The following is a 20,121-nucleotide window of genomic DNA, read 5'->3' as shown; positions in this document are numbered from 1 at the left end:
CAAGAAACCACAGCACCAGGGAAATAATATAGTCAGTCTAGCCAATGAAATGGGGAAACTGAGGCTAGGAAGGAGAAGGTACTTGCTCAACAAAGTCCCACAATGAGCCAGCCAGTGGCAGCCTCTCCTCCCTGTAATTTATTTAGATTTAGGACTAGGACAGGATGTCTGATGTTCAAATTGCTGATATTTGTTGGAGATGTAAAGAATGTCATGGAAGGTCATAGAACATCACAGAATATTATAAAAAGATTTGAGCTGAACTGTCAGAGCTGGAAGAAATCAAGGAGCTTGACCAGTCTTACCCTCTCCTTGTGGAGATGAAGTGATGGACTGGCAGAGAAAGGAAAAAAGATCAGTCAAGATAATACTCCAAGTCTGAGGCAGAGCTGGAGCCAGATCTCAGCCCCAGCAGCCATGAGAGTTCCTGTGCTCCACACTTGCGGAGACAGCAGTCTTCCTCTTACCAGTTTAACAGCTGGATCTTTTTAAGGCAGAAAGGACCCAGTAGAGCAACAGAGAACACTCCTCCTGCAATGCAAAAATGGCCAGCATTATGCTCCAATCCCCCCTCACCTCCCCCTCAACATCTGTTTTTAGACATTCACACAGTTTTAGGGATGGGCCTTCTGGATATTCTTGAACTAGTGGTGGAACTGGATTCTTTGTTGCTTCAGCGTACCTGGCCCTGGCAGCCACTAATGCCACATAATGCCCTTAGCCTAGTTAGAGATCTAAGGTCTGACTGGCCCCCCTGACACTTCCCAGGCACTGCAGCTGGCAAAACTAGTACAGGCTTCCTCAGTCTGCCCTCAGCCTTGAGACCTCCAGTCTGGGAGCAGACAAGATTTTTTGTTGTCAATATTTAGACTTTTCAGGGGCAGGAAACTGCACAAAGCTTGGCTCACCATTAAAAGGTTGAGGAGGCCTCTGTAGATATTGGGAATCCCCTCCAGTTCCTTGAAAGGTGGGAAATTTGAGTGAGGGTCAAACTTCGGAAACAGGTCTCTCCAGAGAAGAAAAGTGAAAGCAGCTCTGGACAGGGAGCCCCCGGAGTTCTGAATTCCAAATCTGCCCCTGTCGCTGGAGAGCTGGGCGACCTCGGAGATACACCTCCCCTTCTCTGGCCAGCAGCAGGCCCTTTGGTAACCGGTGGAAGTTGGCCTAGATGGGCCCCAAAGGCCGTGGTGTGCCGAAGAGGCAGATGAAGCTGGGGCGCGGGCACTGCAATTGGCTTTCCTGGCAGGTGAGTCCCTCCTCTGAGCGGCCTGGGAGCGCGCAAGGCTGGGCCTTCTCCACACTTAAGGTTGGGCCCCACGAGGTCCCAAAGGGCTTTGCAGTCGTGTCCCGTCCCCGTCCCCACCCCCCCACCCCCCCCACCCCCGGCTCTCCCCAGCCACTCCACCTGGCCTCTCTCCGCTAGTCTCTATCTTTGGAATAAACTGCCTGCTGGCAACCTGGGAGCCACAGCGCGATTGCACCGCCCACGGAAATGCGACTCATGCAAAACCGAAACCTAGCTCCAGGGCTCCATCGAGCCCTTTTGGGTTGGAATCGGCCCCACAAGCTCGCGGTGTCCCCAAGCAGCCACCCGCCATGCGTGGGGGCGGGAGTGGGGAGTCCCAGTGAGGGGTTCTGCACCCTCCCCGCCCCCTGCCAACACCAAGCTCAGGCTTATTTGCATTTAAAGAGAAAGGCTCGAAGGAAAACAGTGGGCGGGGCGGGGCACGCCTTCCCACCTTGGCCATTGGGCCACTCGCCTGCCAATCAGGGCGCAGACGCTCCACCCCGTGGCTGTGGAGTTGGGGGGAGGGGGTATGGGGGAGCTGCCCAGAGCCTGGGGAAGGGGAGCCAGTGCAGGAGGTGACTGGAACCGTGGCGGCGGCAGAAGCAGCGGTCGTCGCGGTCTCAGCCAAGGCAGCTGGCAGCCGAGGCCCAAGCCTGGGCCAGGGCGGCGCAGCAGACAATAACAGGTTGGAAAACGAACCGGGCCGGGTAAGCGTTGGGGGTAGCCAGGAGGCTCCGCCTGCCCGCGATCCGGTGCAGTCCCGCGTGCTCAGGTCTGGCCGCTGGGAGAGGAGCTCTAGGGCTGGGCCGATTGGCGTCCAGGCCGCTTTCCGCTCCGCTCCCTTTTGGAACCCTCTTTGAGGACTGTCCAGTGAGGGCCAGAACAAAGCCCCTTTGGACATGGGCCGCCGAGGCTGGGGGGTGGGGGAAGAGGGCGGGCCGGCGGGCGGGCTAGCCTCGGCCCAGCCTCTGGGCTCTCTCGGAGGCGGTGATGAGGCCCGCACGTGCTGCAGCGTGGTCCCGAGGGGGGGGGGAGCAGCCAGCCAGTACCCCCAGAGATGCATTTGTAGGCCGGGAGCTCTGCAGCTTTGTTGTAGCACATTAGCTGGAATTGCTGGGTTAAGCGGGTATCGCTTATTCCCGCAGCCCGGCAGCTGCCCCTCCCTTCCCCCTCCCCTCCCCGCGCATCTCCTGCCTCTTCCCTCAGTGGACCAAGCCAACGCGCTGGCCTAGGTCAGACAGATTGGGGCATCTACACTGTTTGCCTCCTCCCTGGGGGAGCTCAGTTTGGCTTATAAGCTGCCCACTTCCCTTCAGAACCTGGGCCTTGCGGCCCCAACCAGCCGCGCCCCCTGCTCCTGAGCCTCCAGGCGCATCTGGCGTCCGCCCCCGCGGACAGGCTGACTGACAAGCGGGCTCTTGCTGGACCTTGGGATACAGCTGCAGTTCAAGGTAGTCCTTGGGTTAGAACTGCAAGGCCGCTTTTACTCCTCCTTTGCCGGGCCTCCTCTCCCCTCAGGGGAGGTGGGGCACTGGTTTGTTTTTTTCTCTCCAGCCTCCCGTTTCAAAATAGCGATAAGCACGACTCTGGGAGGGGGTTTCTGTGTCAGAGGCCAATGGAGCACTTATTGAAATAGGGAAAACACTGAGTGTCCTGAGGAATCTAGAGAAGCAGCCAAACCCTCCAACTTCGCAGTTACTTAAAATACCCAGCCTGCCGGGCCGCTGTCATTGTCTACTGCAGACATTTCTGACACTGGTGACCGCCAGACTGCCTAGGTTCCCTGGCAATGAGAGAGGGGCTGTGCCCACCAAGCACACCACAGTCCAGGCCTCCCAGTCCGCAGCTGTACTGGCCCCGCAGACCAGGCCTTCTTTTGGACAGGCTCTTCTTGACCTGGGCTGCAGGGTCAAGGCGTGTCATCCCGCACCAAAACACCTCCCTTTGCGGCTGCCTGCTGCATCCGCGTGGGTATGGGCAGAGTGGAGGGCACTGAGCTTTTGCAATTCCCACCCCACACCTGGGGATTCCAGCAGAGCCCCCTTCCCCAGTGCAGTTCCCCTCATTAGGCCGTCACTGCTCAGTCACTGCAGGTGATGTGCCTCTGTCAATGGACTCTAGGCCGTCCGGAGGAGCAGGAGAGAGGGAACAACCCAGGAGTTGGCAGGCCCTTCATGGACTTTTGATCAGCCTCAGAGGGTGGAGAACCATTTGAGAGGAGAAAATGAGACCAGTAAATCCCTCACTTGGGAGGAAGGCCAGCTGGGGACTTCTGTGACACCAGCAAGTACTGCAGATACAGTACTACTCTCATCTCCTCCAGTGTCAACACAAACCCCCTAACTTGCAGCTGGGCATCTCCAGCCCAGGGCTGGACCAGTCGTCTCCGCTGCCTCAAAGCAACAGCCACCTAACAGATCCACCCTATGTAACTCCCCTTCCCACACCCAAACCCACTCATCCTACATGTCCAAATTTTTTCCTCTCTGGCTCCAACTCTGGGCCCTCCTCAGTGCCTTTCCTGCCTGTCTCTTGAAATCCATGATGACTTCTTTCTCAGAACTCTTCCAAGCTGCCTGAGTCCTTTGGGCATTTTCTGGCTTAAATTATAATAGTAGGCAAATGATAATTAAGTTTCCCTGCCTCTACTTTGTCTCTCTGATATCACGGATGTCTGAGTTCTCTCATAACCCCTCAGAGGGGTAAATGCAACCTAGAACTCAGCCACAACCCTCTCAAAGCCTAGCAATGCAAAGCAGTTAAGAAATTCCCTAGGACTTACTTTCTTCGCAGAGCTTTCAAGGCCTTTGCCTCTCTAACTTGCACCTGTCCTGATCCATGTGAAAGGGATTAGATAAATGATACTCAAGGCTCAGGTAGTTAGTGAGTATGCTTAATGAGGATGGAGAAGGGGGATGGGTTGAAATTATAAGAAGAAAAATCATGATATCTCCCTTCAACAGCAAGATAGGATCTGGACTGCCCAGACCCCAGACTGCACATATTTTTGGTTGCTGATTTGTGAGCTTAGAGACAAAACATGGAGAGATAGATCTCTATATGCAAGGGGATCATCCTGGGAAGCTTCCAGAAAGTAGAGGGATTTGGCAAGGCAAAAGGTAGTGGTATAAGCAAAATTAAGAATAGGAGGGGTGTTGCTGGCAGGCAGGCCGAGTGAGGTGACTGGGCATTTTCTGGTTGAGATTTGTATGACTCTAAGATATTTGGTGCCCAGTGGTGGGGGTTCCCAAATGCCAGGCTGTAGAATGGGGATCTGGTCATGGGGGAAGGAGCCATCAAAGAATGGGGAATTAGAAGGTTTTGGGGGAGTGTATGTAAATATGCCACAATAAATTGGAGTTTTAGCAAGGGTTTTAGCATGGAGTCTTAGAAGAAGATTAGAAACATGCCATAAGTTGGGAAGGTAAGAAGCCACCTTTGGATCTGGAAGTAGAACTGAGGAGTAGGCTATTTCTAGAAGGAAGTTATACCATGTCAGCCTTCCTTCTGCCTTGTGGGGGTTGGGGAGGGGGAAGGAGAGAGCCTGGAGCCTACATACCAACGTGGTGGAGCCTAAGTGTCCCCCAAGCCTCTGCTGATCCCCTTCTTTTCAGCTGGACAGGCCTTCAGGGAGTGCCAGTTTGAACTTTTGTACTTCCATATGGGAATCCTGAGCCCTGGAAAGCAACCAGGACTTGCTTAAGGTCACACAGCATTTAGGAATAGGGGGATAGGCTACTCCCTCCTGTGCAGTGGCTATTTTCCCTGTATCCCACTGTGTCCAATGGCCTCCGTTCAGTTAATCAACTCCTCATCTCACCTCACCCATTCCTCAAGAGTGAAGGGGTGCTATGTTAGCTTGGGGGCTCCATCTGGGAGCTTCTCCTCCCCTAACATGATTCTTTTGTGCTTCTTGATCTTGGTTTGCAGCCTGTCAGGGGAGTTAAAACTTTCAGAAGGAAGGGAAGTAGTTGGAAGATGTTGGCAATCCAATGATTCTCTTCTAGCATAGTGGAGGTGTGAAAAATTCCCCAAGAACTATAAGATTTACACTCTTGGAAAGTGTGTGTGGGAGGTGGTGGAGGGGGGAACAGCCCTGCTCCACTTGTTCAGGGAAATAAGAGAAAGAGGAATAGCGGCAAGCCTGGCAGGTCACTGACTTGCTTACATAACCAAAGAGGAAGAAAGGGCTTCCAGACCCCTCACACATATGCTACTTGCAGCTAAAAGAGGGCATTCCCAATGTTATTCCATAAGTTCCCCTGCTTTGAATCCTGTCCAGGCAGACAAGATAGGTGATAAATGCAAAACCTCCTTTTGGTATTTCATTGCCTTCCTGTATCACTTTACCCATGTCACTGCCAAGAAGTTCTTTCTCAGACCTAATCTGAGCCTCTCGTGCTATACTTAAACCGTGTGTGTGTGTGTGTGTGTGTGTGTGTGTGTGTGTGTTTGTGTGTATTGGTGGAGTTGAGAGCAGCTTGCCACCGCTGCTCTTCTGCTTAACAATCCATTGGAGATTTCATGTGCATTAAACTCTCTCTCCAACTTCTGACTTCGGTTCTCTGAATTAAATAATCACAGAGCCTTTCATTTCTTCTCCTTGGTCTTATTTTTCAAACCTGTGCATGTGTAAGTGTATCTCTGGCAAGACAGGGACAGAAACCAGAATCACTGCAGAGGTGCAGATGCCAGCTGAATGAGGGTGCATTGCTCCCTTGTACCTCCCCTTTTGGGACTAAGGGATAATATGAACAATGGAGAAAATGGCTCAAGGGGTCTTGGTAGAGTCAGAGGCAGACATGCTGGTGTTGCAGGGGCCTTTGAAACCCTTCGACCTGTATTTCTTGTTGTAGAGTTTTCATTACTTTCATCTCCTGCAGGTATTTTTCCCCTGTGGCTTCCAAGCAGATACTAGGCTCCCTTTTCCAGCCAGCACTCCTCAGCCTGCCCTCTTAGGGGCTGCAGCTTTTCTCAGGGGAAAGAGGGCTGGACTGTTCCTGTGCCTGTTGTGCTACCCGTCCTCTCTGGACAAATAGAAGATATTCACAGGACATGCCTAGTGCATTTTGAAAGGGTAAAATGTTGAGCAGAGTTGTGGAGTGCAGGTATGAAGAGTGAAGCTAGGCCACAGTGCATCTTGGTCCTGCAGTGGTGGACTGGGCTCAATGAGCCAGGGATCCAGGCCTCCCAGAGAAACCTAGGACCCCTAAAATCACATGCCCCCACCAAACCTCCTGACTCAGCAGGCACTAAAAATGTGGGCACAGGACTACCCTCCCCCACCTTCTCATTAATCCTGGGGCAAGTGTATCCCTGGTCCAATTTCCCATTTCTAGATGGGGAAACTGAGGCCCAGAACAAAGAAGGGATTTGCCCAATTTACACAGAAGCACAAAGCTCCTGGCCCCTAATTCAAGGCTTCTTCCTCTAAGCACGGTGATTCTGGTCCCCTCCTAAGCCTCAGTTGCCTTAACTGGCCTCTCATATAGGTTATGGTTTGTATGCGGGAGTGGATACACAGGAAAGTCAGGGGTCTCCATTGTTCACTTGGCTTGTTTTCTCCTCTGAAGGCTTCCTTCCACTGCCTCATCACATGTTTGCCTGAGGTTAACTTCTCTCTTGTTCTTCATCTGAACTGGGGTTCAGGGGGTGGCGCCTGTCTCCTATCTTACCTTTGCTCTGTTAGTACTAACATAGTGGAAGCCTTACTCTGCAGGCATGGCTTCCATCTCAGGGAGGTTCCTCTCTAAGGAGGTTTGGGAGCCTGAGAGGGGAGTGGCAAGTAGGTGGCCCTAAGAGTCCCTCTTGTTCCCGGTGACCTGGGCAGGGAACCTTAGCAGCCTAAGGAGAAAGCTGGGTGCACCAAGAAGACTCACCAGGAAAGCCCATTTCTTGGGGGAGGTGGTATCTGGGTGACCAGATCTCCCAGACTGAAGAAGCCCCTGTGTATTGGGGGCTGGGGCTAAGAGGCAGAGGGTTGAGGCTAGGAAACCTGGAGGAGGCATACAGGGAGGGCAAGTCTTGAAAGTCAGGCAAAGGGATTTGGCCCAGATCCTGTAGACAACGTGGATTAATTTGGTAAGTAGAAGGGTGATGCACTGAAATCAGGGTTGTAAAAAAAAAAATGAATCTGGCAAAGGTGTGCAGGATGGATGAGATGGAAAGGGGGGAGGCAGGAGGTGGGATGTCAACTTTGCAGCATGTGGAGACCAGAGGGAGCTCAGCTAAGGGGCTTGTGTCATCTTTAGAGGACATGGGGTAGCAGCTAAGGATTTGGAGTGGAGAAGGTGGCTGAAAGAGTCCCCATCACCAGGGTCTTTTATTGAACATCTGCTCAGTATCTAGTGAGCCAGTTGCCCTTCACATTTATCATCTTGAATCTTCACCACAATCCTGCAGGATAGGTAGCATTTTCTTCATTTTATAGATAAGGCGTTTGAGTCTCAGAGAGGTTAGGCCACTTTCTCAAACCTCACAACCTATAAGGAGTAAAGCTTGCATTTTAGTTCTGGACTGACAAACTTCAGCTGAATTGGAATTCAGTTGAACCAGTGTTGTTTGAGCTCCTGTTCAGTGCTAGATGTAGTGAGTATACGATGAAGGAGGGTCCATCCCAAAGAGATGAATGGACAGACTGAGGCTTGTCAGTATGAATTACCCAAGGTTGAGTATGTTAATAACTCAGTTGAGAGACTGATGGTCAGTGAGTAAGAGCAGGGGAGAGAGGGCCCAGTGGAGGTCTGTGCTGCCTCTAGAATTGGTGGGATGCCCTCTTGAGAGGAGGTGCCCCTCAACAGAAAGGCTGAAAATTAGTGGAGGGTGTGGTTGCAGGGTAGCTTGGGTGGAGTTCTGCCAGCAGCCTCTACAGCTTACCAAAAGATGCCAAGCTGGGCCCTTCCTTCAGGCCCTGAACAAATGGTTTTGAGAGTGGACCTTGTCTGTGGGCTTTAGAAATAGGTGATTAAGTTTCATATATCTTCATAGGTAATTTTCTTTAAATAATAGCTCAAATTTTGCATCTTTGTCCAGTTGGCAGGTTTCTGTTTGAACCTTTGTTTTGGCCCCCCAAACTTATATCCCAAGGGAAAAGAAAGTAGAGGAACATGTTCCATGGTTTGGGGATGGGGGTGTTGTTGATAAGGAGAGCAGCCACAAGCTGGGTTGGCATCCCTTGGATTCTGGTCAGCAGGCTTTTTGGAATGTGCTAGATGAGGCCAAAACAGTGGCAGCCAGTGACTACTGGAAATGCTTCAGAGAAAAGGTTCAGCTGGGTTGGGACAGGGATGAGATGGAAGGGGGAGATGATGGCTCTTGTGTGACAGGCACCTGCACAGTCCTTGCTCTCAGTCTTTATTGTTTGATTGGGGCCCAGCACAATGCAGCAGAATGTCATGGAATTGGGCCTCAAAAGACCTGGGAGCTGATGTGGCTCTGTTACTATCCCATTGTATGAGCGTAGGCAAATCTTTTTCCAAGCCTAGACAGTTTTCTCTGTGACAAGGAGTTACCATCTCCTACCAGGGGAATTTCTGAGAAGGGCAAATAGTGGGTTAGGGTGTGGCGAGCACTTTATAAACTAGTGAGTTGGGTGAAGGATGTCTGTTAATTTCCATTTCCTTTGATATTGGTACTTTTAGCTTACTTTGAATTGCTGACCTTTCTGGCCTAGGCTAGTTGAAATTCCCAGATAATCCAGAGCTGTTAGCCATAACTGACTGGAGGCAACTTTTTGGTCCTTGAATATCAAAGCTCAGCTAAAAGAGAAAGTAAAGCCTCCTGTGATATAACTACACAGTTGCCTTCATTTTCCATTTGGTGAAACTGAGGTCCAAGGTGGTTTGGTGACTTATCCACAGAGCCCTTGGAAACACCCTACTCAACCCTGATGGGGGTAATTTTGCTGCTAGAAATTGTCCAACTATAGTTTGAATAAATATTTTAAAAATTAATTGCTATGTTTTTGAGCCTCTGCTATATAATGCATTGTACTTGGTACTTTATGTACATTGGCTTTGTTTTTTCATAATAGCTTTAAGAGGTAGACATCTCAATAGCCTCAGTTTTCAGCTGAGGAAACTGAAAGAACTTGATTTTTCCCAGGTGGGCAGAGCTGATTACAGTGCAGAACTGGCTGACTTTCAGGGATGGGGGGGGGGCAGTGGTAGGGCTCCCTATCCTCTCCATTCCTTCCTCAGCCCATCTCCATATACAGTGGCAGGATGGGCCCAGAGTGGGCTTGCCCCCAGGAAAACTGCTTGAAGTTCTGAGGGATTGTGGCTTACTGGGACCATGCCTCTGGAGCTACAGCACTAATCCACATACTCCTTTCCTGAACTTGGCCTTCTCTAAGTTTGCTGAGCTGGCCCCAGGAAGCTGGGCCAGAACAGGCAAGGCTTAGGCTACAGCTGTTTCTTCCTCACCAAGAAGGGTCCCTGAGGCAGATTTGTGGTTGGTCTCCTGCCTGTGTTTTGAGAGGAAGGAGAAGGAAAAAGCTCTTCCCTAGTAGCCAGCCTTCCACTGGTCCCAGAATGGACTGAGGCTGGCCCTGGGAGCAGGGATGGCCACATCCCACACCCTGCCACGACAGCAGCAGCTGCTGCCAACAGCCCTTGCCAGGGGCCACAATTTAACCTTAGTGGTTCCCTTAACCCATCTGTCTACCTGAAACTTAGATAGCCACACAGGTTGAGAAACCTAAGGGTTGCAAGGCCCTGTGTTTGGCAGGACCACTTTCTTAGCAGGAACCATAATGGGAGCCAGTCCCAGCCTGGGGAAGCTGCAAAATCTGTCCCTTGTTGTCCCCTTTGCCTTCTGCCCCACTTCACTCTCCTGGCCAGTGAACTCTGTGGCACCAGGTAAAGGCAGCATAGCCCATTGAGGAAGGTCAGCACTGGGACCTGGAAGGGTAGCAAGAAAAAGTAGAGAAGGGACCTGAACCAAAAGTGGCTAGGTGGGGCTGGGTTAGGAGGCTACCAGCTATGAGTCATTACTGCAATCTACTGTCCTCCTGTCTTGGAGGAAAGCAGGCAGAGACACTGTGAGTGGCTATGGGGAGTGCATGGCCCTTGGAGAGACTAGGCAGGGAAGAGGGGGATAGCACAGTTTTGAGGTTGGTTCTTGCCAGCAAAGACAACCTTGGGCCTAATTAGGAAGAAGGCCTGAAGCTAGAGGGAAAGAATCTCAGTCCCAAGACACAGTCCTACCTAGTTCACCCACTCCCACAATCAGAGGGCTTTTTAAACTGCCCTTATGAAAGGACTTTGTATAAATCCACATGCATCTTTAAAATTCCCTCATACCTGGCTACTCCTCAATGTGGGCCAAGACAGGTGGTCCCTCAGGCTTCTCACAGTAAATGGCTCTCCCAAATAAGCAGTGTTTTACACAGGATCTGCTACTTCCTAAGTAACTGCGACCTGACCAGGAATGTGGTAATAATAACAGGAATGCTAATCTTTCTCATTTGCACTGTACATCACAGTTTATAAAATACTTTTGGTGTCCATTATCCCATCTAATCCCCACACCACTGCAGTGGACTGGGTAGATGGGGGGATAGATAGAAGAGCTGATTTGATCTGCACTTTGCAGAGGGATGCCTTGGCCTGTTCAGGATCCCCTGGCATGGCCTGGCCCCCAGTCTGTGACCCATGGTTCCTTTCACAACATACTACAGATGCCTGTTGCAGGGAAGAGGACAATATAGAGAACACTGGGCTGGCCTCTACCCCAATGGAACACAGGAGTAAGGGCAGCAAGAAGGCCCAAAGGGACTGCCCCACAGCCCTAAACCCAGGAGGACCATTCAGCCTTCCATTCACAAGGAAATCTAAGCCAATCCACACTTCGTAGTCTCACCCATCCCTTCCCCTAAATCATTGCCATTTCTACTCAGATTGAATGCCTCCTCCTCAAGGTAGATTTTCTGAGCCCAGAATTGGCATCAAGGAAGACCATAGGCCAAGTGAAAAATCATATGGGCCTAGATTTCCTCGTGAATGGAAGGCTGAATTGTAACCCTCCACCAAAGCTTAAGCAATAATAGGGGCTCTTCTTTAAGGCCTGTGTCCTGTTGTGCTTTTCAGTTACATATAAGACTCTCTACCAGTTAGCCTAGGAATTTCCCAAAAGCAAGCCCTAGGGGTTCCCCCTTCTTGTCCCACCTTGCATCGTTGTGCTCAATGTCTATCACTTACCAAATGTTAGGAGAGATTTGTTTCATGAATTCCACAGAGGGGAATACAGTTTCACAAGCAACTGCACTAATGCCACCCCATCTCTCTCATGCCCAAACCATAATGACAGTAATTTCAGGTCTGAGGTAAAAACATCTGCACTTTGGAAAGTAGGGGATGGGTCAAATATATGATAGGGCCCCTATACCCATCAGACCTTGGGGTCGAGACTCTGAGTGGTTTTGTGAGTATGTATGATTGTGTATTTGCAGGGTGGGGTGGCACTGTCTATTGGAGCTATCAGTTGCAGGACTAAGCTGGAACAATGTCATGTAAAAATATGTCACATGGGGAAAATACCATAACCTGAGCAGATGGCAGTACAAATCTCTGCAGAGAGGGGATCAGATGAGGTTTTTTCTCTTATTTTCTGCATAGCCAGCCATTATCTTGCTCCAAGTTTAGTATTCAGTTCTGCAGAGTTCCCCTGATGGGAGCCTGATCACACTCATGATTCAAATATCAAGCCAAGCAAGGCTCAAGGCACAAAATTAATGTTTGCAAAACAGGATCAAGGCTCCAGGAGGGTTCCTCTGAGGTCAGAGGCTAGAGTGTAGCTGACAGCCTCCCTCCACCCTCAGTGCTGGTCCATTGTCTCCCACTGGAGGTGAATACATGACTGTTATTATGGTGGCAACCAATCAGGATTGATGTACTTAGCCAGCTGCTCCCAGGACAATAGTGGTGCTTACCTCTCCCTCTGGCTCCCAGCAGCTGTTCTGCCTCTCTTCCCTTATCCTAGCTCCCTGTCTGCTAGTGGCTACTCTACAGAGGAAGGACATACTGGTGAGGGACTTTCCAGGGAAGGGTCACTGGGTTTTAGCAGGCTGCTCACTTATCCAGCCACTGACCAGCTGTAGTGACTGGAATGAATAGATCAGCACTGGAGGGGGAGCATGTGTTGTAGCTAGGGGTGGATGGTAGCTTTTTCCCCTTCTTTTTATTCCGTCTCTGTGGCATTTGGACATTTGGAGGATTGTGAGCCTAGACCAGAAGGGTGTGCCTCGCACCAGGTTTTTTTATTTTTTTATTTAAATACATGTTGAGAGCCTAACTCCCAGGCCAGGAACAGGAATCATGTGGAGTTGTGCCTTCAAGGAGTTCCCTTTAGAGATGGGGGCCAAAATAATGAAGGGAGTAGAGAAGAAACAGTCTGCCTCATGATTCCAAAGTAGAACTTAGGGTTCCAGTGACCAAGGGCCACATTAAAATCTCTTCCCAGCAGGACAGTTAGTAGAGTCTGACCTAGACCTACCCCACACATAATCATTATGGGGGACGTACTGCTAGGCCTCTTGGACTGAGGATACTGAAGCCCAGAGAGTTTCTTGTTCCAAGGCCACAATGTACTCTTAGCTGATCCTGGACTGCAGCTCTGGAATGTGGGTCTGTGAGGCTCCTTCTCTGGGTTTCTGAAGATCCTTGAGCATGGTCCTGCTGGCAGTTAAGGGATCCTGTGGAGAGGAGGTGAAACTTCAGGTATACTTCTCTTTCCTGCCCCAGGCAAAATATCAGTGAGAGTCTGGGCTAATGTGAACTTGAAACCTGGACCCCACAGAGCTCAGTGAGGACTCAGTGAGCTATTTTGCCAGATGCTTTTCAAAAATTCTATGTCCTCAGAGCTGACCTCCCTCCTGCCTTTCCTGCCTCTCCCTAATATACCCCCTTTGATAACTCCTCCCACATCCAATAGCACCACCGGGCCTTTCTCACATCTGCAGTTCCCCCTGCCCAGTGCAAGGAGGTAGGGGTGATGGCTGCCTTTTGCTCAGTATAGGGTTTTGCTACCTTGGGGCCCAGCGGAGGCTGGGCTGGCAAGCCAACCATATGGAGTTCATTAAGTTTTTCCCTACATTTTCTCTTACTTTCTTTCTGCTTCCACTCAAGCCTGAAACCACAGACACCTGTGAAAACAAACCCTGCCTGGATGCTTGCTCACCAATACTATCTCTCTGTATCTCTCTCATCTCCTCCAGACCCAACTGTGATGCTTCCTGACTGATGATGATATAACAGTGCTCAGAAGCCAGAAGGCTGCATTTTCAGCTGAACATACCTGAGTTGTCTCCATCACCATGGAAACCCGAAAAGACGAAGCTACTCTGGCCAAGGGAGCAGCAGCCTCTGTGGATACCCAGGACCAAGGAGCAGAGAAAGGAGCCAAGAACAAGGCAGCTGAGACAATAGAAGGGCCAGCGTCAGAGCCACCCTCATCTGGCCCAGGTAGGCTGAAGAAAACTGCCATGAAACTCTTTGGTGGCAAGAAGGGCATCTGTACCCTGCCTAGCTTCTTTGGAGGGGGACGGAGCAAAGGTTCTGGGAAAAGCAGCTCCAAGAAAGGCATTAGCAAGAGCAGGACCCATGATGGCCTGAGTGAAGCAGCCCGTAGCCATGAAGACATTGTCAGTGAAGGAACTGTCCTCTCCTTACCTTTGCCTGAGTCGCCCTGCCAACTTGCCAGTTCTCAGAGTGCCCATGGGGCTTTGGAGACAGGCTCCAAATGCAAGACATCTATAGCAGGAGCCATAGAGAAAGCTGGGGCTGAGAGGGGGGTTTCCTCTGTGCCCAAGCCAAAGAAAGGACTGAAAGGTTTTTTCAGCAGTATTCGCCGTCACCGGAAGAATAAGGTCTCTGGTGCTGAGCAAAGTGAGCCAGGAGCCAAGGGGCCTGTGGAGCCCAGAGCCAGACCTCATGAACATGTGAGCTCAGTCCTTCTGTCCCATGCTGAGGAAACCCTTCAAGACCCAAAAAAGGAAAATGCCAAACCCCAAGATATCCCTGGGCCAAAAGTTTCTTCAGCATCAGAGCCTTCTCCAGCAGCCATTGAGAAGACAACCTGTAAAGATTCAGAAAAACCCATGAGAGTCTGTGACTCAGTGCTTCTGCAGCCCAAGCCTGCCCCTAAAACCAGTGGCCCAGAAGAACCCCAGAGCTCAGAAACAGGGGATAAAGTGGTGGCAGGAGATGTAAATCCACTCAATGGCCCTGTGGGGGACCAACTGAGCCTCTTGTTTGGAGATGTCACATCCCTGAAAAGTTTTGATTCACTGACAGGTTGTGGTGACATCATAGCAGAGCAGGACATGGACAGTATGACAGACAGCATGGCCTCTGGAGGCCAGAGGGCCAACCGAGATGGGACCAAGCGAAGTTCCTGCCTGGTTACCTACCAAGGAGGTGGGGAGGAGATGGCCTTGCCAGATGATGAGGAGGAGGAAGAAGAGGAGGAAGAGGAGGTGGAATTAGAGGAAGAAGAAGAGGAAGTCAAGGCGGAAGAAGATGATGACTTAGAATATCTGTGGGCAAGTGCTCAGATGTACCCAAGACCCAATCTGAATCTGGGCTACCATCCCACCACTTCACCAGGCCACCAGGGCTACTTGCTCTTTGACCCAGTTCAGTCTTATCCTTGCTTAGCTCCTGGAGACCTTTTGACTCCTCAGAGTGACCAGCAAGAGTCTGCCCCCAATAGTGATGAGGGATATTATGACTCAACCACACCTGGATTTGAGGATGATTCAGGGGAGGCCCCAGGGCTTATCCGAAGGGATTGCCTGCCCCGAGACAGCTACAGTGGAGATGCCCTCTATGAATTCTATGAGCCAGATGATAGTCTTGAGAACTCCCCATCTGGGGATGACTGCCTTTATGACCTCCATGGTCGCAGCTCTGAAATATTTGACCCCTTCTTGAACATTGAGCCCTTTTCTTCCTCTCGGCCACCTGGTGCAATGGAGACAGAAGAAGAACGGCTAGTGACCATCCAGAAGCAGTTGTTGTATTGGGAGCTTCGACGGGAGCAGCGAGAGGCCCAAGAGGCCCGCGAGGCGTGTGCCCGGGAGGCTAACACCAGGGAGGCCTATACCCAAGAAACTCATGCTAGGGAGGCTCATGCTCGAGAGGCCCACACCCAGGAAACTCATGTCAGAGAGGCCCGAGCCCGAGAGTCCTATGCCAGGGAGGTTTGTGCCCGAGAGGCCTGTGCTAGGGAGGCCCAGGCCCGAGAGGCTCGTGCTCGAGAGGCCCAAGTCCAAGAGTTCCAGGCACGGCAAGAGAAGCCCATCATGGAGTATCAGATGAGGCCCTTAGGCCCATCAGTGATGGGCTTGGTGTCAGGGGCATCAGGGGCTTCTCAGACTTCACACCGAGGAACCACGTCAGCTTTCCCTGCCACTGCAAGCAGCCAGCCAGACTGGAGGGACTTCCGTCCTCTGGAGAAGCGTTTTGAGGGAACCTGCTCCAAGAAGGATCAAAGTACCTGCCTGATGCAGCTCTTTCAGAGTGACGCTATGTTTGAGCCAGACATGCAAGAAGCAAATTTTGGAGGCTCTCCCAGGAGGGCCTACCCTACTTATTCACCCCCCGAAGAGCCAGAGGAAGAGGAGATTGGGAAGGAAGGGAATGCCACAGTGAGTTTCTCGCAAGCCCTTGTGGAGTTCACTAGCAATGGGAACCTCTTCTCCAGCATGTCCTGTAGCTCTGACACTGACTCATCGTTTACTCAAAACCTCCCTGAGCTGCCCCCCATGGTGACCTTTGACATTGCGGATGTGGAACGGGATGGGGAAGGCAAATGTGAAGAGAATCCTGAGTTCCACAATGATGAGGACCTTGCAGCCTCTTTAGAAGCTTTTGAACTAGGCTACTACCAGAAACATGCCTTTAACAACTACCGTAGCCGATTCTACCAAGGCCTGCCCTGGGGTGTGAGTAGTCTCCCTCGATACTTGGGACTGCCTGGCATGCACCCACGACCTCCACCTGCTGCCATGGCCCTCAACAGGAGGAGTCGCTCCCTTGATACTGCAGAGACCATGGAGCTGGAGCTATCCAATTCCCACCTGGCCCAGGGCTACATGGAGTCTGATGAGCTTCAGGCTCAGCAGGAAGATTCAGATGAAGAAGAGGAAGAATGGGGCCGAGACAGTCCCTTGTCCCTCTATACTGAGCCTCCAGGGGCCTATGACTGGCCTGCCTGGGCTCCCTGTCCTCTCTCAGTGGGGACAGGCCCTGCCTGGATAAGTACCAGTCAGTTAGATGGGCCTTCTAGCCAGTCTCCATATGGGCAGGCAGCCTGTTGCATACCTCCTGTGGCTATGTCAGTATTGCTGTCAGTATCAGGGCCAGAGCCAAGGGGACCTGGGGAATCTGGGCCTCAACTAGCTCGGCCTTCCCACCTACCCCTTCCCATGGGCCCTTGTTATAACCTCCAGCCACATAGTGGGAGGGCCAGGCCTCGAGATACGCTTCTGCCTACTGATGAGCCCAGTTGCTCCTCCAGTTCTGGAGGCTTCAGCCCCAGCCCTCTGCCCCAGGTCAAGCCTGTGGGCATCACCCACGGCATCCCTCAGCTGCCCAGGATCCGGCCTGAGCCCCCACAGCCTCAGCCCATCCACTATGGGGCTTCCAGCCTTGACCTGTCAAAGGAGAAGGCTGAGCAATGTGCCTCTCTTCCCACTAGCTACTCTTCCACTGCCATGAATGGAAACCTAGCTGAGTAGTCATCATCAATTCTGGAGTGGGCGCATGGGGCCTGAGCATGGGATTGGGGATCAGGGGTTGGACAGAGGGGTTCAGAGGTCGGGGTTGCTGTTTAACTTGAAAATCCTTTTGGCCAAGGAAAGCTCCTATGAGTTTTCACCTGTTTTCCCACTTCCCTCTTCTGCCATCTGGTCACATTCAGCTCAAGTACATCTGCCCCAGGAGGCTACTACTGCTATGCTCCAGTTTTTGCTTTTGGGGTTTCTTCTTGTGACCCGTGTACGGTTTGGGATGCTATAATTTTGTGCCTATTCCAGTTGCCAAGTTAGTGTGTGTGTGTATGTGTGTGTGTGTGTGTGTGTGTGTATATATATATATATATATATATATATATATATATATATATATGGCATGCATCCTTGACACAGGCTGAACCCCTAGTGCCCCCTGCCACCCTACGACCCAGTGAATGATGAACCACTGATAAACAGCCAGGTCTGCGCTGTTTCCTATATGGGGACAGAGGGCTTGTTTGCTGTTAGCAATGTGAAATTATGGTACAGATCCTCCCCACCCCCCCTCCATTCCATCTTGGCATAGCTGCCACCATTACATCAGGTAACTATAATCTGTTTGTCCCAGCTAGCTGTCCTTAGAGAGGATCATGTAGCATGTATCTCACTGCCTACTGCTGTGGACTTTGGCATTATAACCAAATGGGGGTCTTTTAATCTGCCCTGCCATAGCCTGGGTTGAAGACAAAAATGCTAATCCCTTTAATGGAATGATCAAATTAATCCAGTTGCAAACAGAAGACAGAATAGGGTTTTACTATAGACACTGCTATGTCTTGAGCTCTGGAATGATAGAATTTTTTTCCTTTTCTTCTCTTAAGCTTGCAACTTCCTAAGTTGTAGGTGCTTTTGAATTTTGGTTCCTTTTTCCTTCAAAGGAAACTTCCATAATCTCATCACAAAGAATACATTCTTTTAATTGAGATACAAGAAGAGAAGCAGCCTAAATTAGGCTTGGCTATAGGGGTTGGGTTTTTTGCATGTTCCAGAGGAAGGATAGGAAATAGAGGTCCATTTGCCCCAGCCAGCAGGAAAAGGATTTCAGATTTTGCAGAGCTCAATGCAACCCAGTTTCTTAGAAGGGAAAATTGACACCCCCCCAAAAAAAAACCCCAAAAAGTTCCTTATGCCTTGCCCACTCATTCATGTGGATGCTGCAAAGAGGCTCCAGACTAGCACTCCCAAGAGACAGGATCCCAAAGGCATCTAGACTGCTGTTCTGGGCTCTCTAAAGAGCTTTCATTTTCCAATTATCCAAGTTCTTAGCATCATCAAAGGACTAGGTTTTTTCTTCTTTTTTAAAAATATGTTTTCTATTGATTTCAGAGAGGAAGGGAGAGGGAGAGATAGAAACATCAATGATGAGAGTCATTGATCAGCTGCCTCATTGATCAGATCCCCTACTGGGGATCGAGCCTGCAACCCAGGCATGTGCCCTTGACCAGAAATCAAACCATGACCCCCTCCCTAGTTCATAGGTCAACTCAACCACTGAGCCATGCTGGCCGGGTAGGACCAGGCTTCTTGAGAGGAAAGACTGACCTGCCCTCATTCTGCAAAGCTTCAGGATGCTCATTTACATGGCAGTTGCAGCCCTTTATGGAATTAATGATACCCTCTTTTCTCTGCATCCACACAGTTCTAATGTTAAACTAGTTTGGAAATACTGGTGGGGGAAAGTTGCTGTCAGGAAGACAGTGCAACAGGCTAATCTACCAGGCTCAGCCTCTCATTAATCACCAATACGAGAGTGTTCCTTTTAAATTTCTTTATTGGAAATAGCATATGGAACATTTTTTGCCTGGAAGTGTTGACCCAAATTATGATCCTTGCTCCTCCGATGGCCACCCCTGTTCTTGCACCCACCTCCACTCATCTCCTTACCTGTTAAGAGGTCAGCAGGGCTCCTGCCATTCCTGAAATATGACAATTTGGCTTGGGAATAGATGCTGTTGCCCGCGCCCCCCCCCCCCCCAGTCACAAAGGTGATTTCGTGCGCAAATTGCCCCTTGGCAAGGAGATAGTTTGTGCTGGTCTTTGTCATCATTTCTCACACTGGGGTTAGCCCAGTGCTTCCCCCAAATCAGGCTTGGCTGGTAGTAGCTGTACCCCTGAAAGCATAACATCAGTTTGCATGGCACTACCACTACCACTCAAGGGACCCACACCAGCTCTCTAGGCTGACTTTGCATCATGAAGAAATGTATCAGTCATGGAGCCGGAGAATGAAATAGGGTGAGGAAGACCCTCCTCACACCAAGCACAGCATTCCAGGAGAGAAGTGCCCAAATTCCAACTTTCACCAAAGTTGCCCTAGGAAGATGGGGTTGAAGTTGGCCTGGCTGTTTGGCAGGAAGTAAACACTCACCAAATGCCTTTACAACAGGGGAAAACCCACAACTTGCCACCTCTGTATCTGCTTGTGCTTTAGGACAGCTCAAACTCCTGATTGGATGTGGACTGTGGCAGCCACAGCAGGTAATAGAGCCATCACCAGCCTCCAGAGCTCATTGGGCCACCAGCCTATCTGGGAAGAGAAAAATTAGGTGGTCAGCCTTTGGCCAAAGGCTCAGAGCTGCCCTCAGTGACAAGAAGTGCTGCCTCTGAGGGGAGCAGTCATAGCCCTGACATACTTTGCTGGGCTTTGGATGGTTGCATACCACAGAGTAGCGCCTAGGACTGAGTAGCAGCTTATGGTTTGGACAACATTGCTGCCTGCAATTCCTTTCACTGTCCTGGCCAGCCCAAGGATAGGATCCTCACCATCAGAAGTGGGGCAGTTAGGGTGCATGGTTACAGAAGCATGTACCCTAACTACTCTAGAGTTTCATTCTGAATCTAAGCAGTTCCTGGCTGAATCCCAGCTACAGCCTAGAAGAGGAAGAGCTGCCTAGGGAAATGGGGTGATGGCAGTGCAAGGTGACACTGGGAGAGCCAGCCAAGCTCTAGGCCTCTTACCAAGCATAGGCCAGTGCTTGCTTGGCTGACACCAAATATGCCCTGAATAAAGGTGTCAATGTTAAGTCCACATCTCCTAGGC

General features: G+C 50.8%; 1 protein-coding gene across 2 annotated transcripts; it reads left to right on the top strand.

The window, feature by feature from the left end:
- Nucleotides 1-1,817: 1,817 nt before the first annotated feature.
- Nucleotides 1,818-17,251, top strand: AMER1 (APC membrane recruitment protein 1). 2 transcript variants are annotated; one of them, XM_081125064.1, is made up of 2 exons: nucleotides 1,818-1,973; nucleotides 13,503-17,251. In XM_081125064.1, the coding sequence occupies exon 2, from the start codon at nucleotides 13,602-13,604 to the stop codon at nucleotides 17,025-17,027; it is 3,426 nt and encodes a 1,141-aa protein (XP_080981190.1). In that variant the 5' UTR covers nucleotides 1,818-1,973; nucleotides 13,503-13,601; the 3' UTR covers nucleotides 17,028-17,251. The 2 variants fall into 2 exon arrangements, with proteins under 2 accessions (XP_080981190.1, XP_080981191.1); XM_081125065.1 differs by having other exon boundaries at nucleotides 1,818-1,995; nucleotides 13,503-17,109.
- Nucleotides 17,252-20,121: the final 2,870 nt, after the last annotated feature.

The sequence above is a fragment of the Miniopterus schreibersii genome (genome assembly GCF_964146895.1).
Source record: "Miniopterus schreibersii genome assembly, chromosome: X".
Taxonomy (NCBI): domain Eukaryota; kingdom Metazoa; phylum Chordata; class Mammalia; order Chiroptera; family Miniopteridae; genus Miniopterus; species Miniopterus schreibersii.
The sequence above is the reverse complement of the archived record's forward strand: the minus strand, read 5'-3'. Positions and strand labels throughout refer to the sequence as shown.